This window comes from Blastocystis sp. subtype 4 (assembly GCF_000743755.1).
Source record: "Blastocystis sp. subtype 4 strain WR1 chromosome Unknown seqid_0011, whole genome shotgun sequence".
NCBI lineage: Eukaryota > Bigyra > Opalinata > Blastocystidae > Blastocystis > Blastocystis sp. subtype 4.
This window is the reverse complement of record NW_014569536.1, coordinates 48,612-68,973: the sequence shown is the minus strand read 5'-3', so window position 1 is coordinate 68,973 and position 20,362 is coordinate 48,612. Positions and strand designations below refer to the sequence as shown.

The 20,362-nt window shown below is 38.4% G+C and overlaps 11 protein-coding genes across 11 annotated transcripts; 5 read left to right on the top strand and 6 right to left on the bottom strand.

Annotated features, from left to right (window-relative positions):
- Positions 1 to 7: 7 nt before the first annotated feature.
- On the bottom strand, positions 8 to 2,192 carry JH06_0165 (hypothetical protein; the record flags this gene model as incomplete). The annotated part of the gene is made up of 10 exons (XM_014674340.1): positions 8 to 69; positions 98 to 274; positions 305 to 424; positions 453 to 524; positions 554 to 1,051; positions 1,080 to 1,157; positions 1,187 to 1,258; positions 1,287 to 1,406; positions 1,435 to 1,506; positions 1,538 to 2,192. 10 exons carry the CDS (start codon positions 2,190 to 2,192, stop codon positions 8 to 10), a joined length of 1,926 nt encoding a protein of 641 aa, XP_014529826.1.
- A 182-nt stretch (positions 2,193 to 2,374) lies between these two features.
- JH06_0164 (E4 ubiquitin conjugation factor) lies at positions 2,375 to 3,250 on the bottom strand (the record flags this gene model as incomplete). Its single annotated transcript, XM_014674339.1, has 2 exons — positions 2,375 to 3,169; positions 3,200 to 3,250. The coding sequence occupies 2 exons, from the start codon at positions 3,248 to 3,250 to the stop codon at positions 2,375 to 2,377; spliced, it is 846 nt and encodes a 281-aa protein (XP_014529825.1).
- Positions 3,251 to 3,367: 117 nt separating this feature from the next.
- Positions 3,368 to 6,238, bottom strand: JH06_0163 (hypothetical protein; the record flags this gene model as incomplete). Its single annotated transcript, XM_014674338.1, has 1 exon — positions 3,368 to 6,238. The coding sequence occupies one exon, from the start codon at positions 6,236 to 6,238 to the stop codon at positions 3,368 to 3,370; it is 2,871 nt and encodes a 956-aa protein (XP_014529824.1).
- Positions 6,239 to 6,662: 424 nt separating this feature from the next.
- JH06_0162 (serine/threonine protein kinase) lies at positions 6,663 to 9,051 on the bottom strand (the record flags this gene model as incomplete). The annotated part of the gene is made up of 15 exons (XM_014674337.1): positions 6,663 to 6,713; positions 6,748 to 6,871; positions 6,907 to 7,007; positions 7,039 to 7,131; positions 7,160 to 7,221; positions 7,285 to 7,508; positions 7,540 to 8,060; positions 8,091 to 8,212; positions 8,241 to 8,361; positions 8,391 to 8,431; positions 8,462 to 8,581; positions 8,612 to 8,704; positions 8,735 to 8,812; positions 8,838 to 8,871; positions 8,899 to 9,051. The coding sequence occupies 15 exons, from the start codon at positions 9,049 to 9,051 to the stop codon at positions 6,663 to 6,665; spliced, it is 1,938 nt and encodes a 645-aa protein (XP_014529823.1).
- A 300-nt stretch (positions 9,052 to 9,351) lies between these two features.
- Positions 9,352 to 11,491, top strand: JH06_0161 (P-loop domain-containing protein; the record flags this gene model as incomplete). Its single annotated transcript, XM_014674336.1, has 3 exons — positions 9,352 to 10,173; positions 10,204 to 10,631; positions 10,663 to 11,491. The coding sequence occupies 3 exons, from the start codon at positions 9,352 to 9,354 to the stop codon at positions 11,489 to 11,491; spliced, it is 2,079 nt and encodes a 692-aa protein (XP_014529822.1).
- Positions 11,492 to 11,518: 27 nt separating this feature from the next.
- Positions 11,519 to 12,235, top strand: JH06_0160 (u6 snRNA phosphodiesterase; the record flags this gene model as incomplete). The annotated part of the gene is made up of 2 exons (XM_014674335.1): positions 11,519 to 11,633; positions 11,664 to 12,235. 2 exons carry the CDS (start codon positions 11,519 to 11,521, stop codon positions 12,233 to 12,235), a joined length of 687 nt encoding a protein of 228 aa, XP_014529821.1.
- Positions 12,236 to 14,415: 2,180 nt separating this feature from the next.
- Positions 14,416 to 14,783, top strand: JH06_0159 (40S ribosomal protein S27; the record flags this gene model as incomplete). The annotated part of the gene is given in 4 exon segments (XM_014674334.1): positions 14,416 to 14,465; positions 14,480 to 14,590; positions 14,626 to 14,670; positions 14,705 to 14,783. 4 exon segments carry the CDS (start codon positions 14,416 to 14,418, stop codon positions 14,781 to 14,783), a joined length of 285 nt encoding a protein of 94 aa, XP_014529820.1.
- A 62-nt stretch (positions 14,784 to 14,845) lies between these two features.
- Positions 14,846 to 16,946, bottom strand: JH06_0158 (hypothetical protein; the record flags this gene model as incomplete). The annotated part of the gene is given in 11 exon segments (XM_014674333.1): positions 14,846 to 14,923; positions 14,955 to 15,021; positions 15,054 to 15,118; positions 15,150 to 15,237; positions 15,268 to 15,322; positions 15,388 to 15,438; positions 15,471 to 15,598; positions 15,632 to 15,949; positions 15,962 to 16,235; positions 16,262 to 16,719; positions 16,750 to 16,946. The coding sequence occupies 11 exon segments, from the start codon at positions 16,944 to 16,946 to the stop codon at positions 14,846 to 14,848; spliced, it is 1,779 nt and encodes a 592-aa protein (XP_014529819.1).
- A 91-nt stretch (positions 16,947 to 17,037) lies between these two features.
- Positions 17,038 to 17,810, top strand: JH06_0157 (hypothetical protein; the record flags this gene model as incomplete). Its single annotated transcript, XM_014674332.1, is given in 7 exon segments — positions 17,038 to 17,087; positions 17,119 to 17,178; positions 17,211 to 17,343; positions 17,374 to 17,463; positions 17,495 to 17,641; positions 17,656 to 17,713; positions 17,755 to 17,810. 7 exon segments carry the CDS (start codon positions 17,038 to 17,040, stop codon positions 17,808 to 17,810), a joined length of 594 nt encoding a protein of 197 aa, XP_014529818.1.
- Positions 17,811 to 18,184: 374 nt separating this feature from the next.
- On the top strand, positions 18,185 to 18,587 carry JH06_0156 (transcription factor 2H subunit; the record flags this gene model as incomplete). The annotated part of the gene is made up of 3 exons (XM_014674331.1): positions 18,185 to 18,304; positions 18,336 to 18,501; positions 18,526 to 18,587. The coding sequence occupies 3 exons, from the start codon at positions 18,185 to 18,187 to the stop codon at positions 18,585 to 18,587; spliced, it is 348 nt and encodes a 115-aa protein (XP_014529817.1).
- A 280-nt stretch (positions 18,588 to 18,867) lies between these two features.
- Positions 18,868 to 20,243, bottom strand: JH06_0155 (peptidase M48 domain-containing protein; the record flags this gene model as incomplete). Its single annotated transcript, XM_014674330.1, is given in 9 exon segments — positions 18,868 to 18,902; positions 18,952 to 19,202; positions 19,234 to 19,397; positions 19,428 to 19,814; positions 19,847 to 19,929; positions 19,956 to 19,977; positions 20,003 to 20,095; positions 20,106 to 20,139; positions 20,218 to 20,243. The coding sequence occupies 9 exon segments, from the start codon at positions 20,241 to 20,243 to the stop codon at positions 18,868 to 18,870; spliced, it is 1,095 nt and encodes a 364-aa protein (XP_014529816.1).
- Positions 20,244 to 20,362: the final 119 nt, after the last annotated feature.

Below are 20,362 nucleotides of genomic sequence, written 5' to 3'. Positions count from 1 at the left end.
TATCAGACTAAGTTGAAGATATGACATAGTCACTTTTCTGTTCAATTATCTCTTGAAGTACATCAGCGTCTAAATAAGAGATAGAAAATGAACATACTTGTTGTATGAAGTGTATATACATATTGGAAAGCGTTACACCCAAATCTCGTCTTGCTTGGTTCAAGATTCGGAATATCTGGTAATAAGAACTCATCAATCTTACTCTGAAGTGCCACTATTCCGATAAACTCAAAATTCCCCCCTGTACCATTGAACATTGCAAGAGAAGGAAGATCTTATTGGTTCACTTTATTCATGTTCCTACTCTTTAGTGTTAGACTATTCTTATAGTTGTAGGGTTCCTCATCTATGGTTTGACGAGCTTCTCGATCGTCACTGCCAAATACAGATCCTCCTAGTGAGATAGACTCCAGTGTAGGAAGATCTCATGTATATCAATCACCAATCATTACTCATGAACATGATATCTTGACAGTATTTGAATGCATGATCTTCTAATTCTATAGTCTGAAGAGAAGGGAAATCTCCAATGACTACAATCATGCAATCGTACTGTTCAGTTCAAAGGATCGAACATGTTTGAAACAATCCTCTCCAACATGAATGGACTGAAGAGAGGGGAGTTTTGTGAACTCACATACAGCATACTTCTCAAAGCATTCATTACCAATCTCTATTTGTCTCAGCAAAGGACAGTTCCAAACAAAGAATCCATTCGTCGATTCATCTATCTCTTGATTATACAGTGTGAATGAATTCTCTTTGATTGAGATATGCTCCAGTTCATTCAGGTCATTAATCACTAATCGATGCACATTAATAAGACAATTATATCCAATAGAAAGCTGTCTCAAATTGGTGAATAAAGAAAAGTCAAGTTCAGTTGAATGAAAGAAAGTCGAATTCATTAGACCAAGAACAACTGCATCCGTTTTACGCTCGAGTTCCTCTATGGAATTCCATAATACGTACTTTGGAACAGTATGATCTGAATGTGGTAAAGGGATTGCATTAGTATGGAAAGAGAAGTATTGATTGAGTCCATCACAATCTATGTCAAATATTGTCATAGATATTACTAATAGAACTGTACTCATAGGACCAGCCACAAAAGGATTGTCCGATTTCCATACCATCAAGAGTAAGATTAGGAATGTCTAATGACAAAAAGATGAAAATAAACTACTCTCCAAGATGACTGATCCAATATAATAACCTACTAGATCATCTGCCTTGAAGGATATGAGTGAAGGGAGATCTGAGTTGGATCTCACTGGTATTCTTACTCTTCATCGTTAAAGTGTTCTTATAATAGAAAGGCTCATCTGCATTTGTTATACGTTCATCTCGATCATCTCCAAGAAGGGTACCTCTTTCACAAATGAGGGATTCGAGGTTCGGAAGATCTGACTCATTATCTGTTCATAGAATTACTCTCAAAAACAACATCATGACAGAGTCGGAATGCCCATTCACCTATTTGACATGTTTTCAGAGATGGAAGATCTGACTTATTATACCATTCATTCAAACATACGTTTCAATTCAAATGATTCAACATAGGGAAAACAATAGGAACCGAATGTGATTTGGTTCAAAGCATAACAATCATGAATCAATAATGAAGTAATCTTGGGATTATACTCGTCTCCAATCACAAGAGACTCCAGATGAGAATGAAGAAAAGGGAAGGGAGAATCATTCTCTAGGGTTAGTTCCTTATTTGGAATGATAGGAGAATCGTTATTGAAGAAACCAGAATACTCAACAGAACCCAAACGATTATACAATACTCCATAGCCATGTTTCATTCCTTCATACAAGCAGCCTTCATATTTCACTGCTCCTGTGTCACTCCAATACTCTATTCCATAGCATACTTTGGTTTCATTGATCAACCATCCTTCAAATACCAGCTCATTATCCTCATTATACAAACATCCATATCCAAACGGTAAATTCTCATGTATAGTTCCTTCCCACCGCCTTCCGTCTGCACTTAGATCTAGGATATCTTCTTTGCATTCACTTAAATCCACTTCGCTACCATTTCTTTGGACTCTGGTTGAATGACTCTTCAAATTGCCAATGATCAATTCCAACTTGCAATCTCTCTCTTTCACTTCAATTACTTCTTCTCCATTCTTAATGATTCCATTCATTCTTCCTGTTGTCACATCAATATTGGTCATGTGTTGAGAATCTGGAAATGAATGGAAATGTATCAACCAATCTCTCCATTTCCTCACCCAATCCTCTTTGTTACTATCTTTTGAGTCTGTATCAACTTCACCAACTCCAGACATGAGTTCTGTGTACCTATTACTGTTTTTCGTCAAACCTGAATAAAATCACGGGAGTTCAACAAACAATCCTAATCCAAATTTACTAATCCCTTTTTCAGATCAAGCATTCTTTCTTGTAGATATTGCTTAATCTTCAATTTTAATTCTTCATCAGGTTTAACCATTTCCATTGTTAGAGGCGCTCTTGTAAACGGATCGATTGGATTTACTGTGAGTTGTCTAGCAACAGTCCCTCGATCTACCCGATTTCCTGAAGGAAGGATAACTGGATCCTGCATAATGGTATCCATTACGCTATCCAAAAACTCCTCGGGACAGTCATCTAATACATGATTTAGTGCTTCAAAGTGATGATCATAGGATCGGATTAGGTCGACCACACCATTCAACTCATTCATACGTCGGGTACTCAAAACAGAGTGATGTTGACAATACTCCAATGCCCAAGTAAATGTGTCCACATTAAATAGTCCATCATCTTCAACTAGAGCGATAATCACAGCATTTCGATACATTGGATCTGGATCCAATGAAACTGCCACCGATGGTTTCACTTCATCATTAAGCTCATCAACACGTGGTGAATAATGAACAAGTTGAAGAATTTCCTCCAATACAACACAAAGCCATTTCTCATAATGTAGTCTCAATGCTGATTGTAACAAGGGAACATTATCAACAAAGAGAGGTTTGGCAAGAGATGAGAGAACCACTAACATAAAACGTGTCGTACGACGAAGCATATAACCATCAAGAATAACAGATCGTGATGAGGGACAGAGAATCAATCGCACAAAGAGATTTACAGACGTCTTCACATTCTCCATGACTGTTTGGCCTGTTATCTTGATTGATGCGTATAACTGAACATAATTTCTTTCTCAATGACTTACTCGTGAAGAAGTCTCTGCATCTATGAGTCGTTGAGTCAGATCATTCAGCATATCCTGTTGATTGCTTGCTTGTCTGACCACATCATTAATGTATTCACTGAATAGATCTGAAGAATATCCCCAGTACTTTTGCAGTTCCTGAACTTCGAGTAAGCCTGTATTTCCACACTACAAGTCATGATTAAAATACTCTCTTACTGTTGAACTCCGTAGAAGGAGAATCATAATCTTGTTAACATGCAATTGAAGAAGAGAAGCTCGAGCAACATCTCGGAAGGAAACAGAGTCAATGAATGCACGTTGTGTGAACATCATTAGTTGATGCCGAATAGGTGGATACTCAAACAAGAATACCGTTTCATTTTTCTCTCGTGAGACTGTACACATTTTAAAAAGTGTTTGAATGACATCAAATCGTAATATTACATTGCTTACAACATGTTCATTACAACATAGTAACAATAAAAGCAGACTATAATCAAGTTTACCTTCTGATAGATCCTTCTTCACTTTTGAGACTGATGATTGTCTCATATAATATTCAATTATTTGACCTACAACATCTAGCATTGATGGAGCTAACACTTGAAATATTGGGCTTACGTCCACATTCTCAATGACGAGAGTCCAGAGACGAGACTTACTTTCGCTTGATGGAATATTCACTTTCACGATATGATCTGTGACAATACTGTGAAGAGGAAGGTTGCTAGGAAAAGGATGATTCTGAGGAGTATAAAAGGTGAAGAGAAGGAGGAGGGAATAAGAGACATGCTCTGATAGACCAAGGTAATAGTCCATGGAATGACCCACATTCAGTTGAATCGTACGCAAGCTCTTTACTCGATTCAACCGTTGTAACTGATCGAACATATCGTATGCCTGAAAGAATCCAATTTGTCCCACCATCATAAGTCGAAGTGTGATCATGAAGACTTCAATAGAGAGATTCCCCTCATTCTTATGTTTCTCATCACTAGTAGGCATGAATGTATCCAACACAACTCCTGACATTGCAAGTGAGTTAGGAATCGTGGTCACCGTATTTGGTACTGTTCGCATATCATTGCGATTATGTTCTAATAGACAGTCCTCACGAACAGGATGATAAATGAGAATGAAGACATGATTACATTGATGTCCAGGGAATCCATTCCCAATACTCATATCCTGTTCATAGCATAATTTGCATAAGCGTAATGCACAATGAAGACAATAGTATACAGTCCCTATGATTGGTGTTGTCTTACAGTAATAACATTGGTAATGCATAGTGAATCCATAACCAACGACTTCTTCTACAGGAATAGGAGATGGACGACTAGCACGACGAACAGCCTGAGTAACAGGACCATGACAATGACAATGAGAAGGTGTTGCACAGAGACAGATGGTATCTCCATACTTCTTAAGAATGTCATTTGTGTTCCCACTCCAGTATTCATAGACTTCATCTTCCAACACATTCTCTTGTCCTTGACCGACAGTTTCAAGGCTGTTCTGTATTTCTGAGGAGTTCTCGAGAGAAGCATTCTTCATTGCCTCATAGGCATTGGGCACCTGTGGAGAGAAAGAAGGAGTGAGCATGAAGACGGGCCGATTACTCATAATCACAGTAGAACGACGAAGCTCGGTGAAGAGATGTGTGTAAGGGTTATGGGAGGAATCGATCCGACTCACCTCCTCAGATGAGAGAAAGAGTTCACGTACTTCAGGAGTGAAAGGAGGACAGAATGCTTCACATACCATTGTCACTTCTTGTAGATAACAAACTGAACATAGGAAATATGACGTACAACAGATACACCGATAACACGGAGTATTTGTGATGGTTTTCTTACAATTTGAACAAGTAACAGTCTGAAAGTAGGAAGGCATAATACGAGAAGGTTGAATTCCCGTGATGAAATAGTTATAAGAATAATCAAAGAAGGATTTCAGTTGGATCATAGCAGGAGAGAATGTTAGACTATCTGCGGACATGTGCATCGCCCTTACGAACTGTGCAAAGGATGTGTGAGGTTTGCATTCTAAACCAGCATCCAACATTTGATTTAACTCGGTGACACTACTTCTCAACACATGCCACCATAAATGTGAATCACATCGTCTAGCCAGACTATTCTCTGGACGCAACCAATTTAGAATGTTAAACAGATGTGTACGTAATGTCAGATCTGCAGGGAAATCGCGTTTCAAGAAATCTACTCTACCTAGATCGGAAAAGAGATAGAGAAAGAATTGTTGGGCAAACTTTTCATTAGGCTCAGATAGAAGTGTCTCTCGTAACACCTCCAACAGGGCTGTAGAGAGATTCATAAGAAGTCCATCACCAGTAACCGTACCAACAGGATTAGCTCGACGAGATACATTAGCCTCTGTAAGAGTTGCTACATACGAGAGAACGTAATCTCGTGACACATAGGAAGCAGTGAGGAAGGTGAGGAGGATCGTGTGTTGAGCTTTGTGAATGCGTTCCATGTTATGTGTCTGCTGGTCAAGGAGGATCTTCATTTCATTGTCAGAAATCGAGCTTCTTTCAAATGTCAATTGATCATTCACCCACAATGGAGAGGAGACCGTCCGGAACAAGAAGTATTGAGCAAAGAAAGGAGTTTTCTCCAGGCCAAGTCCATCAAAGGAATGCTGGTTTGGCCAGAGGGGATAAGTTTCAGCCAACTGCATTGCCAGAAGTGGAGACACTGAACAGAAATCTGCATATATCTCATAATTTTGAACAATACGATGAACTGATTCAAGCTTTGTTGTATAGAAAGTGGTGATCACTTTCTTTTCTACATACATAACATTAGCCAGACTGGAAATAAACGGTTGAGGGATTGTGACGTATTCCGGAGGGCAATCTGAGACAATCTGCTTAAAATCCACAAAAACTAGTCGAAGGAGCAAAAACCGGTAACTATTCTCTTCAGCACATTGTAAATATGCCTCATAGAATGCTGACGCTGATTGTTTGAACATCGTATTCTTCTCGAAACTAGGTTGAAGAATATCAGGAGAAATAATCAGAGACCGCATTAAAATAATCAGGTCACGTATTCGTTTTGAGGGAGCCGCACTTTCTTCAAACTGTATTGTTTCAAAGAAGAGGTGTAAAAGAACCCTGAAATATAACTGCACAGCACAGATTCATACGTCCAATAATCAGATACTTTCATTGCATCTAATTCAGATAGAAGGGCTTTATCGATCGAAGACCACAACTACAACTTACCAAAAATGCTATTAAACACGCCTACGTTGATAACTTTATCACTGTTGGTCATTCGATAATCAATTAATGAGAACTCTGAGTCCTTCCATTGGTAGATTCAACGCAAATGGAGTCTATCGGTAATATTTGTGTCCTTTAACGATAATCGTCTTGATCCAACTTCCTAAGATAATTAATACAGAACATGTAAATCGAAAAAACAAATGAATAGTATCACAACAAGCCAATTTAAAAGGGTGAGGTCTTCACAGGTGGAGGTCCACATGGCTGCAACATCTTCTAAAAATATCAGTACGGGGATTCAAATACATACTTCTAGCATTGTGTATCGGATTCGCTCCACCGACTCATTCTCGGCTACGGATGCAAAATAGAGCATATCTTCATGCCCAATATGGGAAGCATACGTATCTCGATGCATATTTACGGCCCATTCACTAATCCATAAAACACCCATCTCATATTGGATTACTATTTCGTCATATCGGGATGACCTGTTCCAATATACTTTCCCTGAAGATGATCCCAATTCTTCGAAAATGACAGGTTGACATTAAATCGATCGTCAGAACTCTATAATCAATTCGTTCTCAAGATGGGGTACCATGGCAAAAGGGTTTGTGAAGGAATAAGCAATACAAGCGGGATCGTTTCCTTTTATAACGGAGTTGGAAATCAATTTCAGGTCCCATGTAGTCTAGCCGGTTAGGATAGCGGGTTTTCACCTCGCCGACCCGGGTTCGAGTCCCGGCATGGGAGTTCTTTTTTCTCGTAACCAATTCAACTGCTTCTGTGAAATCCTTTTTTAATGACAAGTGTATTGACTAACAAACAATATACTGTATCTTACTATATAGATACTCCTCATATTCCACATCAATACTATCAGTTGCTTCAGCTAAGATATAGTCATATGTCTTCTGTTCCACTTCATCAAAATCAGCAATTGTTCCATTTCGATGATAGAATTCCAGAATGTTATGGACATCTCTTCGTAGATACTCTTTCCATAACGAGTGTAGTGTATTTACAGATTGACCAACATCGATTACAAACACCCGACCTTCATTCACTCTACCCTATCAACTCTCATGCTTAATCCTACAGTAAATTATACTCACTGAAGTCTCCATGAACCAAAGAACATCGTTGGAACATATCTCTTAAGAGATGGATACATTGAATGATAGTTTGACGATACATCTGCCGATGGCCAGGAACCACTTCACGTAACGATGGAGCAGGCATATCACCATCGCCAATCATACGCATTACCAACACATTTTTCTCATATAGGATGGGCTCAGGACATGGGATCTCTGCTTCATAGAGTTTGAGGAGGTTGAAGTGTTCCTTGCGTGTCCATTCATGCACGATCTTACTATCACTGCCAGATACACCCTCTAATGATTCAAAGCGATGATCACCCTTCACATCAATCTTCTCATCCATTCCTACATGAATGTAATCTTTCTTATTTTTGAACTCCATTGTCAACACCTTATACACCTTCACACAGAACCATTCCTCTCCTTCTTCATCTTCCCGTACTGCCGAAAAGATCGTTCCTTCCTTTCCTGTTTGAATCTGACCTCCTAATTCATCGAAATAACCATTATTAATGAACTATTCATGACCAATCCATCCTAATCTCACATTCAGAATCATTAATCGAGTAGTATTGTCAATTGTGTTATTAGTAGTGAGTTTATTCTCTTTGGGTGCACGCGATGTTCGATCCTTCTTGTGCCCATAATACTTTCGCATCTTTACAAGACCTTTATCATCAATCGAATACTCATCCACATTCCCTGCATGGTCCATGGAACGAGCAAGTCTGGCAGATTGGAATTAAGGAATGATAGTGCATGGATTGATTGGATATGTTCACTTTACCAACATGATCCTTTTCATGTTTCGTAAGAGTCTATTGTAAAGCACATCCTCAGTACCTACAGATTTGGGTCTGATCAGAACATCACGATTATCTGCGGTATCTTCATCTTAATGCATCTTCCCAAGCCTACCTCCTAAATATGGGCTATTTACTCCAAGATACTTTTCTGTCACATCTTCCTCCACATGCACTGTAGGGACTGGAGTTGTAGTGAAACCAAGTCGCGTAAGAGCAGGTTGATCAACTACAACTATTCATCATCCAACGAATCCGCACATACTCTTTTGACTTCGTTGGGTTTGAGATTGTTGGAAAGCACGCTCTTCTTCCAACTGGAGTTGCATTGCAAGAGCATAATCATCATCCAAGTCCTCTACTAATCAGTTTATCTTGAAATCACTACCATTTTTCACTTGAGCGTATTCTGTAGTGATTTCTGAAGAATTAGCATTTCTATCATACTCTTCTTGGAGACTTAATGCTAGCAGATAATCTTCATCTATAACTTAGGCAAACGCCTAATGTCCACTCATAGATATGCTATCTAGATATTTTTCTATACATTACAGTTGCACCAAATGTCATACCCGATATCTGTTTCTCTTTCTTTCGTTGAGCAGATTCATTCATCAAGTCCTGGAACGAAATACCCTGAGGATTATATTTTGGGATTTGTTTCCAGGGACTCGGTTTGACCGATTTCTCTTCAGATCCTTCCATTCAAAAAGAAAACTTGAAGAAGACAATAACCGTTACAAATCAGAAATTTCTGGGAAAAATAAGAACCTTCGTAAGTTCATACCATCTTACTATTAGGATATCATATTACTACAAATCAGTATGAGCTTATTGTTGCTGAGAAATCCATCACAAATCCAGAAACAAACACATTGAATACTACCAAAATGTCCAGTCCATTTCGATTGAGGTACCATATTCTCCAGTTCTTAGGTCAGATGGTTTGCCGCCAACTAGATTAATGTACTAGGACAAACCAATTTCTGGAATATGTTCAACCGGATGATGTACAACAATCTGAGCCCTAAAAAATGTCGTCCTCAGGAGATGACTGACTTGGAGCATTCGATTATTGTTCAAACATCAAGCGATGAAGAGTGTTCTCAGATTCTGAAATCACCAATCAAGAGACGGAGACAGATTCCGAAAGAGGAGGATCCTGCTCAGATGCACTCGGAGTTTTCTTCTCAAAGTTTTGAAATGATTTCAAAGTCTATTTCCAAACGGGCAATTCTGAGTCTGAGCGAAGATGGTGAATCTACCCAAGAGACGATTGAAATTGCTGATCCTACTTCCTCTAGCTCTGGTTCATGTGATTCATCATCTTCTCTCTTCGAACAAGAAGGTGACTCGTCAGAACCTCTCGATAAAGGGCTTCATGTTTCAGATAGCCGGACAGATTCCCTTGTGTTGATAAAACAAGATGCAGAAGTAGAGTATCGTTCAAAGAAACGGCATAATCCTCTCTCAATGTCAAGCAGTCAACATCCAGTACTTTTATCCCCTTCTCCGGTTCCAGTACCTTCGAACTCGTCAGTACCCATGTCCCTGTCGAAACGTCCTAAGCAATGGGCCTCAGTGCTCAAGAAACAAGGTGTTCCTAAGACAGTACTATCTTCTCTTCCTCCTCCATCTACCAACAAGGTAGTCTCAACCGAATTCCATGCTACAGACAGTATTCCTAACGATATCTATAATTATGTCCCTTCGGTCAATAAACTAGCTGTAACGAAGAGTTATCTAGTGAAGTTTGAGAATTGGGTTTTGAGTGAAGGTGTATCAGATAAGTTATGTATTCTTACAGGTCCTCCTGGGTGTGGAAAGGTGACTAATCTTTCTCCTGTTAATCTCTAGAGAACTATGGTGAAGAGTATCTGTCAAGAACATCGTATTGAGATTGTAACATGGGATGATCCTTTCCTTCAGAGTAACTCATCTCAAATTGAGGGAATATCACATATGTCGAGTTTCATTACATTTATTGAAGGGAGTATGAAGTACTCAGGATACGATACAGATAGTATTCGAGATTGTTGTCGCCGTATTGTGTTGATTGATCTTCTACCAACATTCTTAATGAGTGATACCAATAACACCAAAGAGATACAACGCTTTCAAGCACTATTGAAGGACATTTCACAGCATTCATCTCGATTGACACTTGTATTGTGGATTGTAGATACTACAGACGAGAAAAAGGGGATTTCTGGAATTCGAAATCTTCTGCCATCTCCACTTCCTCCATTTCTTCTTCTCCAAATGAATCCCATCTCACAACGAAAGTACGTGTGATTCTTCACTCTTACCATTCAGGGCTCTGAAGGCATTACCTCTGTTGTATCCAGGACTCTCTAATTCGATATATCGGCAGGCTATAGCCTCATCAGAGAATGATTTTCGTCAAGTCTGTCTGAAATTATGGGTATTTGGGTCATCACTACAGTGTCAGCAACTGATGTCCATTACATCTGGAGACACCTTCTGGGGCATCTTCCATATGATTAAGAAGTTATTACTAGCAAAGCGGCAAGAAGATGGGGAATTAGAGAATGATCTGTTCGCAATGTACGAAGATAATCGAATAGGGATCTCTGAAGCGGAAAGTTATCTCTTTGCCAATCTTCCTGACTACACAAGTGATGTGGATGAATTGAGTCAGATGTTGGATTCTCTATGTGATGTGGAGCTGATGCAAGATCAGGGAGGTTCCAATGATGCTGAAAGAAAAGGTGTTGAGAATTGGCAATCTTGTTGTGATGCCACGCGATTCCTTGTATTAGCATATACTCCAGCTGTATATCTTCGTCACCCAACTTCGCTTCATCGGAGTTATTCTCCTGTGAAACCTGCATCTTTTCCTTCCCTCTATTCTCGAATTCGAACAAATCAAGTGTTATTACACGATGTGTATGATAGGGAAGTCATACCTAATGGTCATAATGTTTCGTTTTTGGATTTTGTTAAGTATGCACCGAGTATGATTTATTCTACCCATCGTGAATTGTTTGAAGAAATGGGAGGAAGAGTGAGCTCAGGATTGATTCCAGTGGAGGAATTTACTGAGAATTATTCGATTCTTTATGATGTGGATGGAGTGAGAGACTGGACACTCGAACCGTCAAATGACCCAATTGTAGATTAATCTCCTTTTCTTCGATGTTTGTTTACAATGTCAAAGACATCGCGAAAAAGAGATTATAGAGAGAAAGAAGACCAAGAGGAGAAGAAAGTGAGACGGTTTCCTCATGTTGAAGGGAACTGGCCTTCATTTGCATATATCCTAAGTAGATGATGAAAATGAGATTGATCGGTAGTTCCCAGAGAAGACCATGACACAGAGATCGCCTCAACCATTGCTGAAGTTAACTCCCAATTGAATCTGAGTGGTGATAAATGCTTTATCCCATTGTATGAAGAGAAACAAGGCTTTAACAAGATCCATGTGAGTTTGACAAAGCTCTTCTTCCTTCGCGATTTTCAGATTGACCCTTTTGTGCGAGATATTCGTAATCGACTAAAGTCTCCGGCATTTTTCATGACTCTTTCTCAACCGCAAGTCTTCACCAATGAGGATAAAACACGTTCCTTTTGTAGTATATTAGTTCAGAAAGGATATAATTCCGTTGTTCAGCTAATTCATCAATTCGATGAGGTACTGATCAACTACAAGAAGGAAAAGTATTATGATCCTCCAATTCCTCATTGTACGATTGGTAGTTATGTTGGTGATTTGAGTACGGAAGCGAAAGAGAAAGGGATTTATGGTAATACGTATGTGGAATCGGAGGAATATGATAGTGACGACGACAATCGAATCGAGGAGTGTGTTGATACTGTTTATTTATCGATTGGCAATCGTCTCTTTACTGTGAACCTTCATTGCTGAATTTGTTGAACAACAAAAGTACTTTACAAGAACAAGCATTGTTGCAAAGAACATTGTCTTCAACCTTTTTTAGTATGGAATATTGGTTTGATATTTCTCATGTCCATTGTCTAGCAAATAATCGTTTCCACTTTATCCACAAGAATTACTGCAATCACCTACGGATTGGAAGCCATTAATGAAATCCAAGTTTCCATATGAGTTAGAATAGAATAGAAAATCCATAGACAAAAAAGACACAATAATCCTTTTGGCATCAGTATCATTCTTAACTTTCCTAATTCGTTGTATCAGTATCCATATTCTGTTAGAGTATGATCATTTCGAAGCAGTTCTGGTGGAGTTTGTTAATCCTGACTCTTTTCCTAACTGCCCACTCCTATAATCTGAATTTTACAAGGAGTATTGAATAATGGATATGTTCAGGTGTAGCAATCAAGATGGCATCGAAGTATTCTCTGTCCCCTGCAATGGGTTTAGCACCTCGGTCTATCATTGCTATCGACATAACTTCAATTGTACAACACTTCCTTGACTGTTAGTGCATAGAGTGGAGAGAACTCTATCATATTGATGGTATACAATGAAAACCAAAGACCAGATGAATTTACATATTCAGATACAGCAGATGCAGACAGTTGTCTTCAACCTTCAACTTATGTATCATTTATTCTCGTAATGTAATATTAAGAGAAGAGAAATAACAGAACCTGTCTCTGTTGTGATACAGATTGAGAACGAAGATCAGTATTCTGTAATTCTGCTGAATTGTTTTCCTACATCTGTGACTGTTTCTGTAGGAACGAATGGGTATTAGTAACCTAGGGCTGTATTAAGATTCGCAACTTCTATAACGGAATGTTGGTGAATCTAGCAGTAGAAGAACAGCCAGAAGTGATCATCTGGCCAGTTGTATTTCTCATCTACCTCTTTGTGTTTATCGTATTTGTCATTATCAACAGCAAATCACGATTTCGTGGAACACAATTTATTCGTTATATCGACATTCTCCTAGAGATGATTGTTTTCATCAAGATTATTTCATCTCTTCTTCAGACAGGTATTATTCTGTATACTTTATACTATAATTCTGTGAATATCCTTTATTAATCATTCAAACAGTTCCTTCATTCCAGATTCTGCTATAGTGTATTTGAATTCCTTTTTGTATCGTCTTGTTGACGTTGCTCTATTGATGGTGATGTTTCTCCTTGCTTGTGGTTGGCAGATCACCCACCAACTCCCAACGGTTGCATTTCATTTGTACTCTAATATACAGAAAAAGGAAATTCAGTTTGGCGCAAGTATTCTTGCTGGTTTACTCATTCTTGCTGGAGTCTCTTCTTTCTGCGATTCTCAAATCGATGGTCTCTGCAATGGATTTTCGGTTGTGAATTACATATTTCAATCCATTGTCATTATCACTATTCTCATCTGCATCAATATCAACATTTCTGTACTCGTTTTCGTCGTTTCTCATTTTAGACCACTTCAGCCATGTTACAGTCTTCTCAATACAATCCTTCTACAATCCGCATCTACATCAGCAAAGCTAGTTTCACAGGGTTATTGTGGTGTTTTCTTGTGTACATTCTCCGTCCTACATTTGTTGCTATTATTGGAGTTTATGTTTGATTCAGGATTAATCTGTAGTCAACCGTATTGTCTTGGAAGTATCAAAATCTGATTACAGCAGTAGATGAAGCGATTATTCTTTATATATTCATCCGTTTGCGGATAATTATGCATCCTTACACCTACAAAGGGTATTATCGGGTCAATCGAGAGATTATTTCTCGTTGTTATTTGTTTATTCATTCATTCGTAGATATGAATCAGGCTCATGTAGAAGATGATACCATGCCTTTTGATCAAGCTACAATCCGGATGAGAAACCGTCCCTTTATGCCTATTAATCGTGATAGTAATCTTGAGAGTGATAATGTTACTTGGCTTGAATGATGGGGCACTAATTGCGCCAGAACATAGTGTTGGTATAGCATGTGTGTCCAAAGAACAGACAAGCTATCCAATTATTGCTGCATGCATATTTCGTTGTTTATTCATAATCTAATGATAGTAGAAAATTCTACCTATGAAAGTATAAAAATCGACTTTCAGGAGAAAGCACCACGAACAGGAATCACCAGGAATAGTCTTATTTCAATCACGTTAAGAAGATGGTAGGTTTTGGGATGTGCTATACAACAACTGGAGGTAGTCTAACGCAGTTTAGGTGAACGATCTCCGTTATCCTTCTGCTGAGGAAGAGGCCCAGAAGCACAAGCTGAAGCGTCTTGTTCAGACCCCCAACAGCTATTTTATGGATGTAAGATGCCCTGGTTGCTTCAACATGTGAGTTTGCTTACTATCTTGTTGTGATCGTGTAGTACGACTGTATTTAGTCATGCCCAGAGTGTTGTGGTTTGTGATAAGTGAATCCTGGTTGGTAGAGAGGCTTATGTCTAGTTGCAACGCTTTGCTCTGCACTCCTACTGGAGGTAAGGCCCGTATTGTTGCCGGATGTGCTGTCCGACCAAAGAAGTAAACGATGCTTGTTAACTGAAAGATTATTCCGTATTTTGATTGTTTGCTCTAGAACACAAGGGATTACATACAATATCGATCTGACTTATGTTTTACCCGCATATCCAACATCTCTTCACGACTAAGAGCACGTTTAGTTTTCTATTCCTTATCTATGCTTCATTTAGCATACCTTTGTAATTGTTTTCCATCCACCATAGGCACTTTGTAGTTTTGTTTTGTAGGTAAATTGAGTTCCACTAAACATGAAAATGATATATTTGATACCAACCCAGATCCCTGGTAAATACCGAAAGCCGCATTCTCTTGTGCATCCCGTTCCCTCTTTTCTTGGGCCTAAAACTCAGTCTATCTCTTATTTACACACTTGTTTTTCCTCTGGTGAGATTTCTTCTTCTTGTTTCTTCACATATTCAAAAGGAATCTCGGAAACGAAATCTTTTGAAAACGGAGAACTTGAAATGAGATAAAGAAAATAGAATCACCTCAAGGACAGAGATGTATCACTTACAATCAACTTCACCACTCGAGCTTCTGACTCTAAACTAGATTGATTATATCAACAAAGCAATACGATGTAGGATGCCGAATAATGAACAAGTCACCTGAAGACAATTCGGTGAGGAACTTCGTTCCTTTTCCATAAACAACAGGACCTAACTTTAAGTGTCAATTCTGACACAAATACCAGTACAATAGATTCGTCCTGTTCCCGGTTCGGCATTGGTTGGGACAGACTCCATATCTTCCACACGGATTGCTTCCAATTTTCCAGGTGCCTCTCCAGATTCCTTCTTTTTGTGAGTCTTCTTTGATCTAGTCTTTCAGTTCCAATCCTCCATCAGATACTTCTTCTTGTCAGAAACACCTTTGAGCTTTAATTTGCCAACAATAAGATTGCGATAGGGATCACTCATAAACAAACACTGGTATGCAAATTCGTATATAAGTACATGGGATTCCGTTGTTATACTACCACAGGGATTTAGAGGATAAGGAGCACTTGTGAATGTCAATTTGGTTGTTCCCACAGTAATCTCAACTTCAGGTCTTAGGACACTTAGACACCACCTTGATTGATCTTGAATATAACGGATTTCAAAACACGCATGAGGGAATGAAGAATCAACCAGAGCAAGGTCGAATCCTCCAATATTAGGAATTGTACTAGAGATAAACGTAAAAAATGAATGCAACTCTTCGATGGTAGGATTCAATAATTGTAAATGCTTGTAGGTTTCTTCTGAAATTGTACCAACCGAGTAGCACTCCTTTTCGATTTGATAGAAACGCTTATTCACAATCAGACGACCAAAAGCAGATTCACTGTGAAGTGGTTGACTGTATTGTTGAATCAGCTTATAATTGTGGACACGAGTTAGAGTGTCTTGAAGAAGCAAAGATGGAGAAAGATGAGAATAACCGAATTCATCAAGTCCAAATGCAAGAGTATCTATAATGAAAATAAATAATATCCACTACAGAGTTCCTTCTCGTGCTCCTTCAAATATGAGGACTTGATATGCAGATCCTCTGGTAGTTGTTGCGTTCGTCGACAGTTCGCAAATGTCTTTGACCAGGTATTTGGGTGATCATAAGCCCATGTTAGTAACTGTTGACGAATGGAAAGTGACGGCTCCTTTTTAAACACTATATCAGTATGTTCATTGGTTGGTTTGCATTCGTGAAACTGATTAGAATAGGGTACACCCAATTTCTGTAAGTGTTCTTGTGATTGAAGCAATTTCTTCTTCTGACGATGCCTTTTCACCAAGTTCTCATATTCAATTCGTCGCATATCATTAAGTACATCGGCATGTAACAAATCACTCTCTGAACGTAACATGATGGACAGAATAGCTCCAGGTTTTACTGTATCATTCTGATCCAGGTCTGTAACTTGATTCACAAGATCTTCTGACTTGGTTGTATGAATTCTACACATCAATGTCTATTTGCATAACAACCCAGGAATCGAATGCCAATCACCTTCAATGGTTAGATCCGATGGAGAAATCCAGGAATAATCATCCCCACAGCTAACAAAGAAACGATTTGTCTGTTTGTCATAGAACTGAATATCCCCCTTGGTTTCATTCGATTTCACAATGCACGGATGCATTGCTAATGGATTCTGGACAGACAATGAACTTGGGAATTCCATTATTATATAAGATTTATTGGATTCCACAAATAGATTGTAATCAGTATTCCAAAAAGAGAGTTGAAAACGATAAAATAGACTATTTCGCTCAATGTTTGAGAATAAGCTTGGTTCTTTATCGCAAAAGGAATTCGAGCTTATGTAGAACAGATGTAAGGAAGATAATCTATAGTTATCGAGATTTGGGATCTCCACATACTATTTTGCAGTTGCTTCCTGATGAATGTCAGCAGTATTGAGTCATTTATGTCATTGATGCTGTAGAATCTTCAACATTCTATTATGTATGAATAAACCTGTTCCCCATGATATGATTATCCGTTCTTTTATCAATTCCCATGGTGTAGCAGGAGATAATCGAAAACCAGAAGAATTAGTTGATGACTACTTATCCCAAGTGTGTCAAATATTAGTACTATTATTGTAGTTGTTGCGATATCATGTATTCGAATTGAATACGGTACAAGATGGTTCATTACAGTATGTGATAAACCCTGTCTTCCGCCAAACATATACAGTGAATCCTATTATCTCTAAGTTACCATTAGACATGTATTCGGACAGGAGAGCATTGTCAATGGACTTCGGAGAATGTCAAAGAATTCAAAGCACCTGCAAACGAGAGTTCTATGTTCTGTAACAATACATACAATCGCAATATTGCCATTCTCATGAACCCAGTACTGCCTGTGTCTGTAGTTCTCCATAGAGTGAGATGAATCATGGAAATGAGAATCGTGCAGTATTAGATTTGTTTATGCGCTATGGTTTATTGAGGTTTGATGAAGATGTGTTCTTTGAATGTTAGTTCTTCTGGTGGCTCTTCATTCTCAATTACTGGTGATGGATATCGTTTTATGTTGAGCAATTTTCATGAACAAGTGATGCATGGTAGAGACTGTTACAATTAGAGTTATACATTATTAAGGAAAATTCTTCGAATGGAACGGAATACTGTTCCATTCTTCACATTCCTCTTCAATCTCCGTCATGCTCTTCCCTGCAAAGCTTATAAAATCTCAGTTTTAACAGCCGAACAAAAGAAATTCCTCCAGTGTTTTGAGTTGATTGGCTTATTGTAATGAAGACATATGGTTGTGATTCCAAGATATACAAAGACACTCAACAATGACCAATACTTCTATGTTACACAATTAGGAACAGATTTGTTGTTTCCAACCACTTCGCATTGTGGGTTTTGTGCATTGTGATAATGAACAGCTGATTTCAACATCAATATGCGAGTGAAATCTACTCTGAAGATTGTAATTGAGAGTAACTTCAAAGTCTATGCTTTTGGACCTCTGGAGGAGAATAGTTTGTACATTCAAATTATGTCTCAATTCATGGAAGTGCGAGTGAGAGCATTGACATAAATTGATTTAATAGGCGCGTCTACCCAACATGGTCGCGTTTCTGATAACACGAAATAGCATTGTTCAAGCACTACGACATGAGATCCCAGCATCTCAAATCATTAGTTTTCTGGAAGAATACAGTGTGAATGATGAGCGTATGAAGGAAGCCGATGCAAAATTGGAGAAGACAAATCCAGGTATGAGAATGAATGGTCGATTAGATGATGCGAATTTTCGTAACGAGAAGGGTTTTTACTACAAAGTGACGATGTGTGAAGAGTAACATTGATAGATTCCAATGAATGTGATGGATCACATCTTCTTGTGGGATGTGAGTTTATGGATTTGATATTATGGTTAGAGAGAGTTGAATCGATTACGTTATAATCGAGCTGTGATGTATCGTGATTTGGATAGTGATATCTTTTCAAAGGTGAGGGATGATGAAGAGGATTACCCGTAGTTGACAGATCGGCAAGACATTAAGAAGTTTATCCTTTACTATGATGCTGGAAGGCGTATTCTTGTAGTGAAAGAGAAAGGAAAAGTGATTATTGACAATGCTATTCGTTTATAGTTGTCTTTGTTTGAATAAACACTAAACGAAAAAGCTAAGCGATACAACTGGAATATGGAATCAAGAACACTGTATACAACCCCTTTCTCAACATCTTTTACCTTCGCTTCAACAACATACTCCCCTTTAAAAGCCTTTTCGACTTGTGGAATTTCTTGTTTAATATATTCCACACGTTTCTCAGTACGAGGATGATCATCAAAGTATGTCTCATCATCTGTTTTCAGCAGATTGATTGTCTGAGGCCACTGCCTAATGTCATATCCAGCTCGTTTCTGTATATACAAAGACATGATATCAGCTTCTTTCTCATGCTTCCGACTATCCCTCAATTCAATTAAATATCCCCAACCTTCTAGAAGTATCCACCACCTCCTGAACAAACGGAGTAATAATCACATCATTCAAAGCAAACATCATAAAATAGAACAGAATATTCGACAAATGGAAGGTATCTTCTACAACATGAGAGGCTAGAGAATGAGCTAATTCATGAGCAAGAACTCCTGCCAATGACTAATGATGAATCCCAAGTCTTATTCTAACCGTTTCTACATCCTTAATAAGTCCTTTCTCATAAGCCTCCATGTAGAGACTAATGATTCCAGTATACACAATAATCACTCCTCCCATAGCAGAAAAAGCATTGATTGTATTTGGATCATCAACAATGTAAAGCTGAAGTTTATTAAAATAATCTTCGGATTCTGGACTGAAGTAGATACAAGCTCGTTTGAGATGATCAACTACTGTCGTCACCAAGCGAACTCGGCTATCATTTTCATCGTGAAGAATGATGTGTCCATTAATCGTATCGGTTAAAATTGTGACTTCTTCTCCATTATTCGATGTGATCACAGGATGACGTTCTTTGTACCCAAGACTTTTTAATACATACTTCTTAAGCAGAAGTTCAGTTTCTTTAGAAAATAACTATCCAATGATTCCTAAGTAAGTGGTCATACGACAGTGTGATGACGTCCAGTGATTGGGACAACCTCGCGATTATTGATCCACAAAAACCCTGATGCGGTTGCAACACCACAACCTGATACAAACCAGATCATAAAATACCGGACTTTCTTATCCGTTGGTTCTTTCACTACAGTTAATTACCTAACAGACTCTAACACTTTCGAAGGATAGGAAAGTATATTTCCCTTATTTCGCGTTTCTTTTCTACTGGTGGTAGCTCTAATGATCAATGCCTTATTCTAGAGCTACTGTTAATTTCTTTCCCAGAAGATTGTAGCAATCTCTACATATGAATCCAAATGCAACTAATACAAAGTTTCTGACAAGTCCTACACCGATGGAAGAAAATTTCTTTCCTAACAGGAGGAAACGCACAAGAAAAGACATCACAAACAGTTAATGAGTTAAGTAAAGTTATCTCTCGGAATAATGTTACCATAATAATTGACTACCCTTCATGAGTTACCAGATGAATGGAATTTCCTCTCCATTTCAATTGTAAAGAA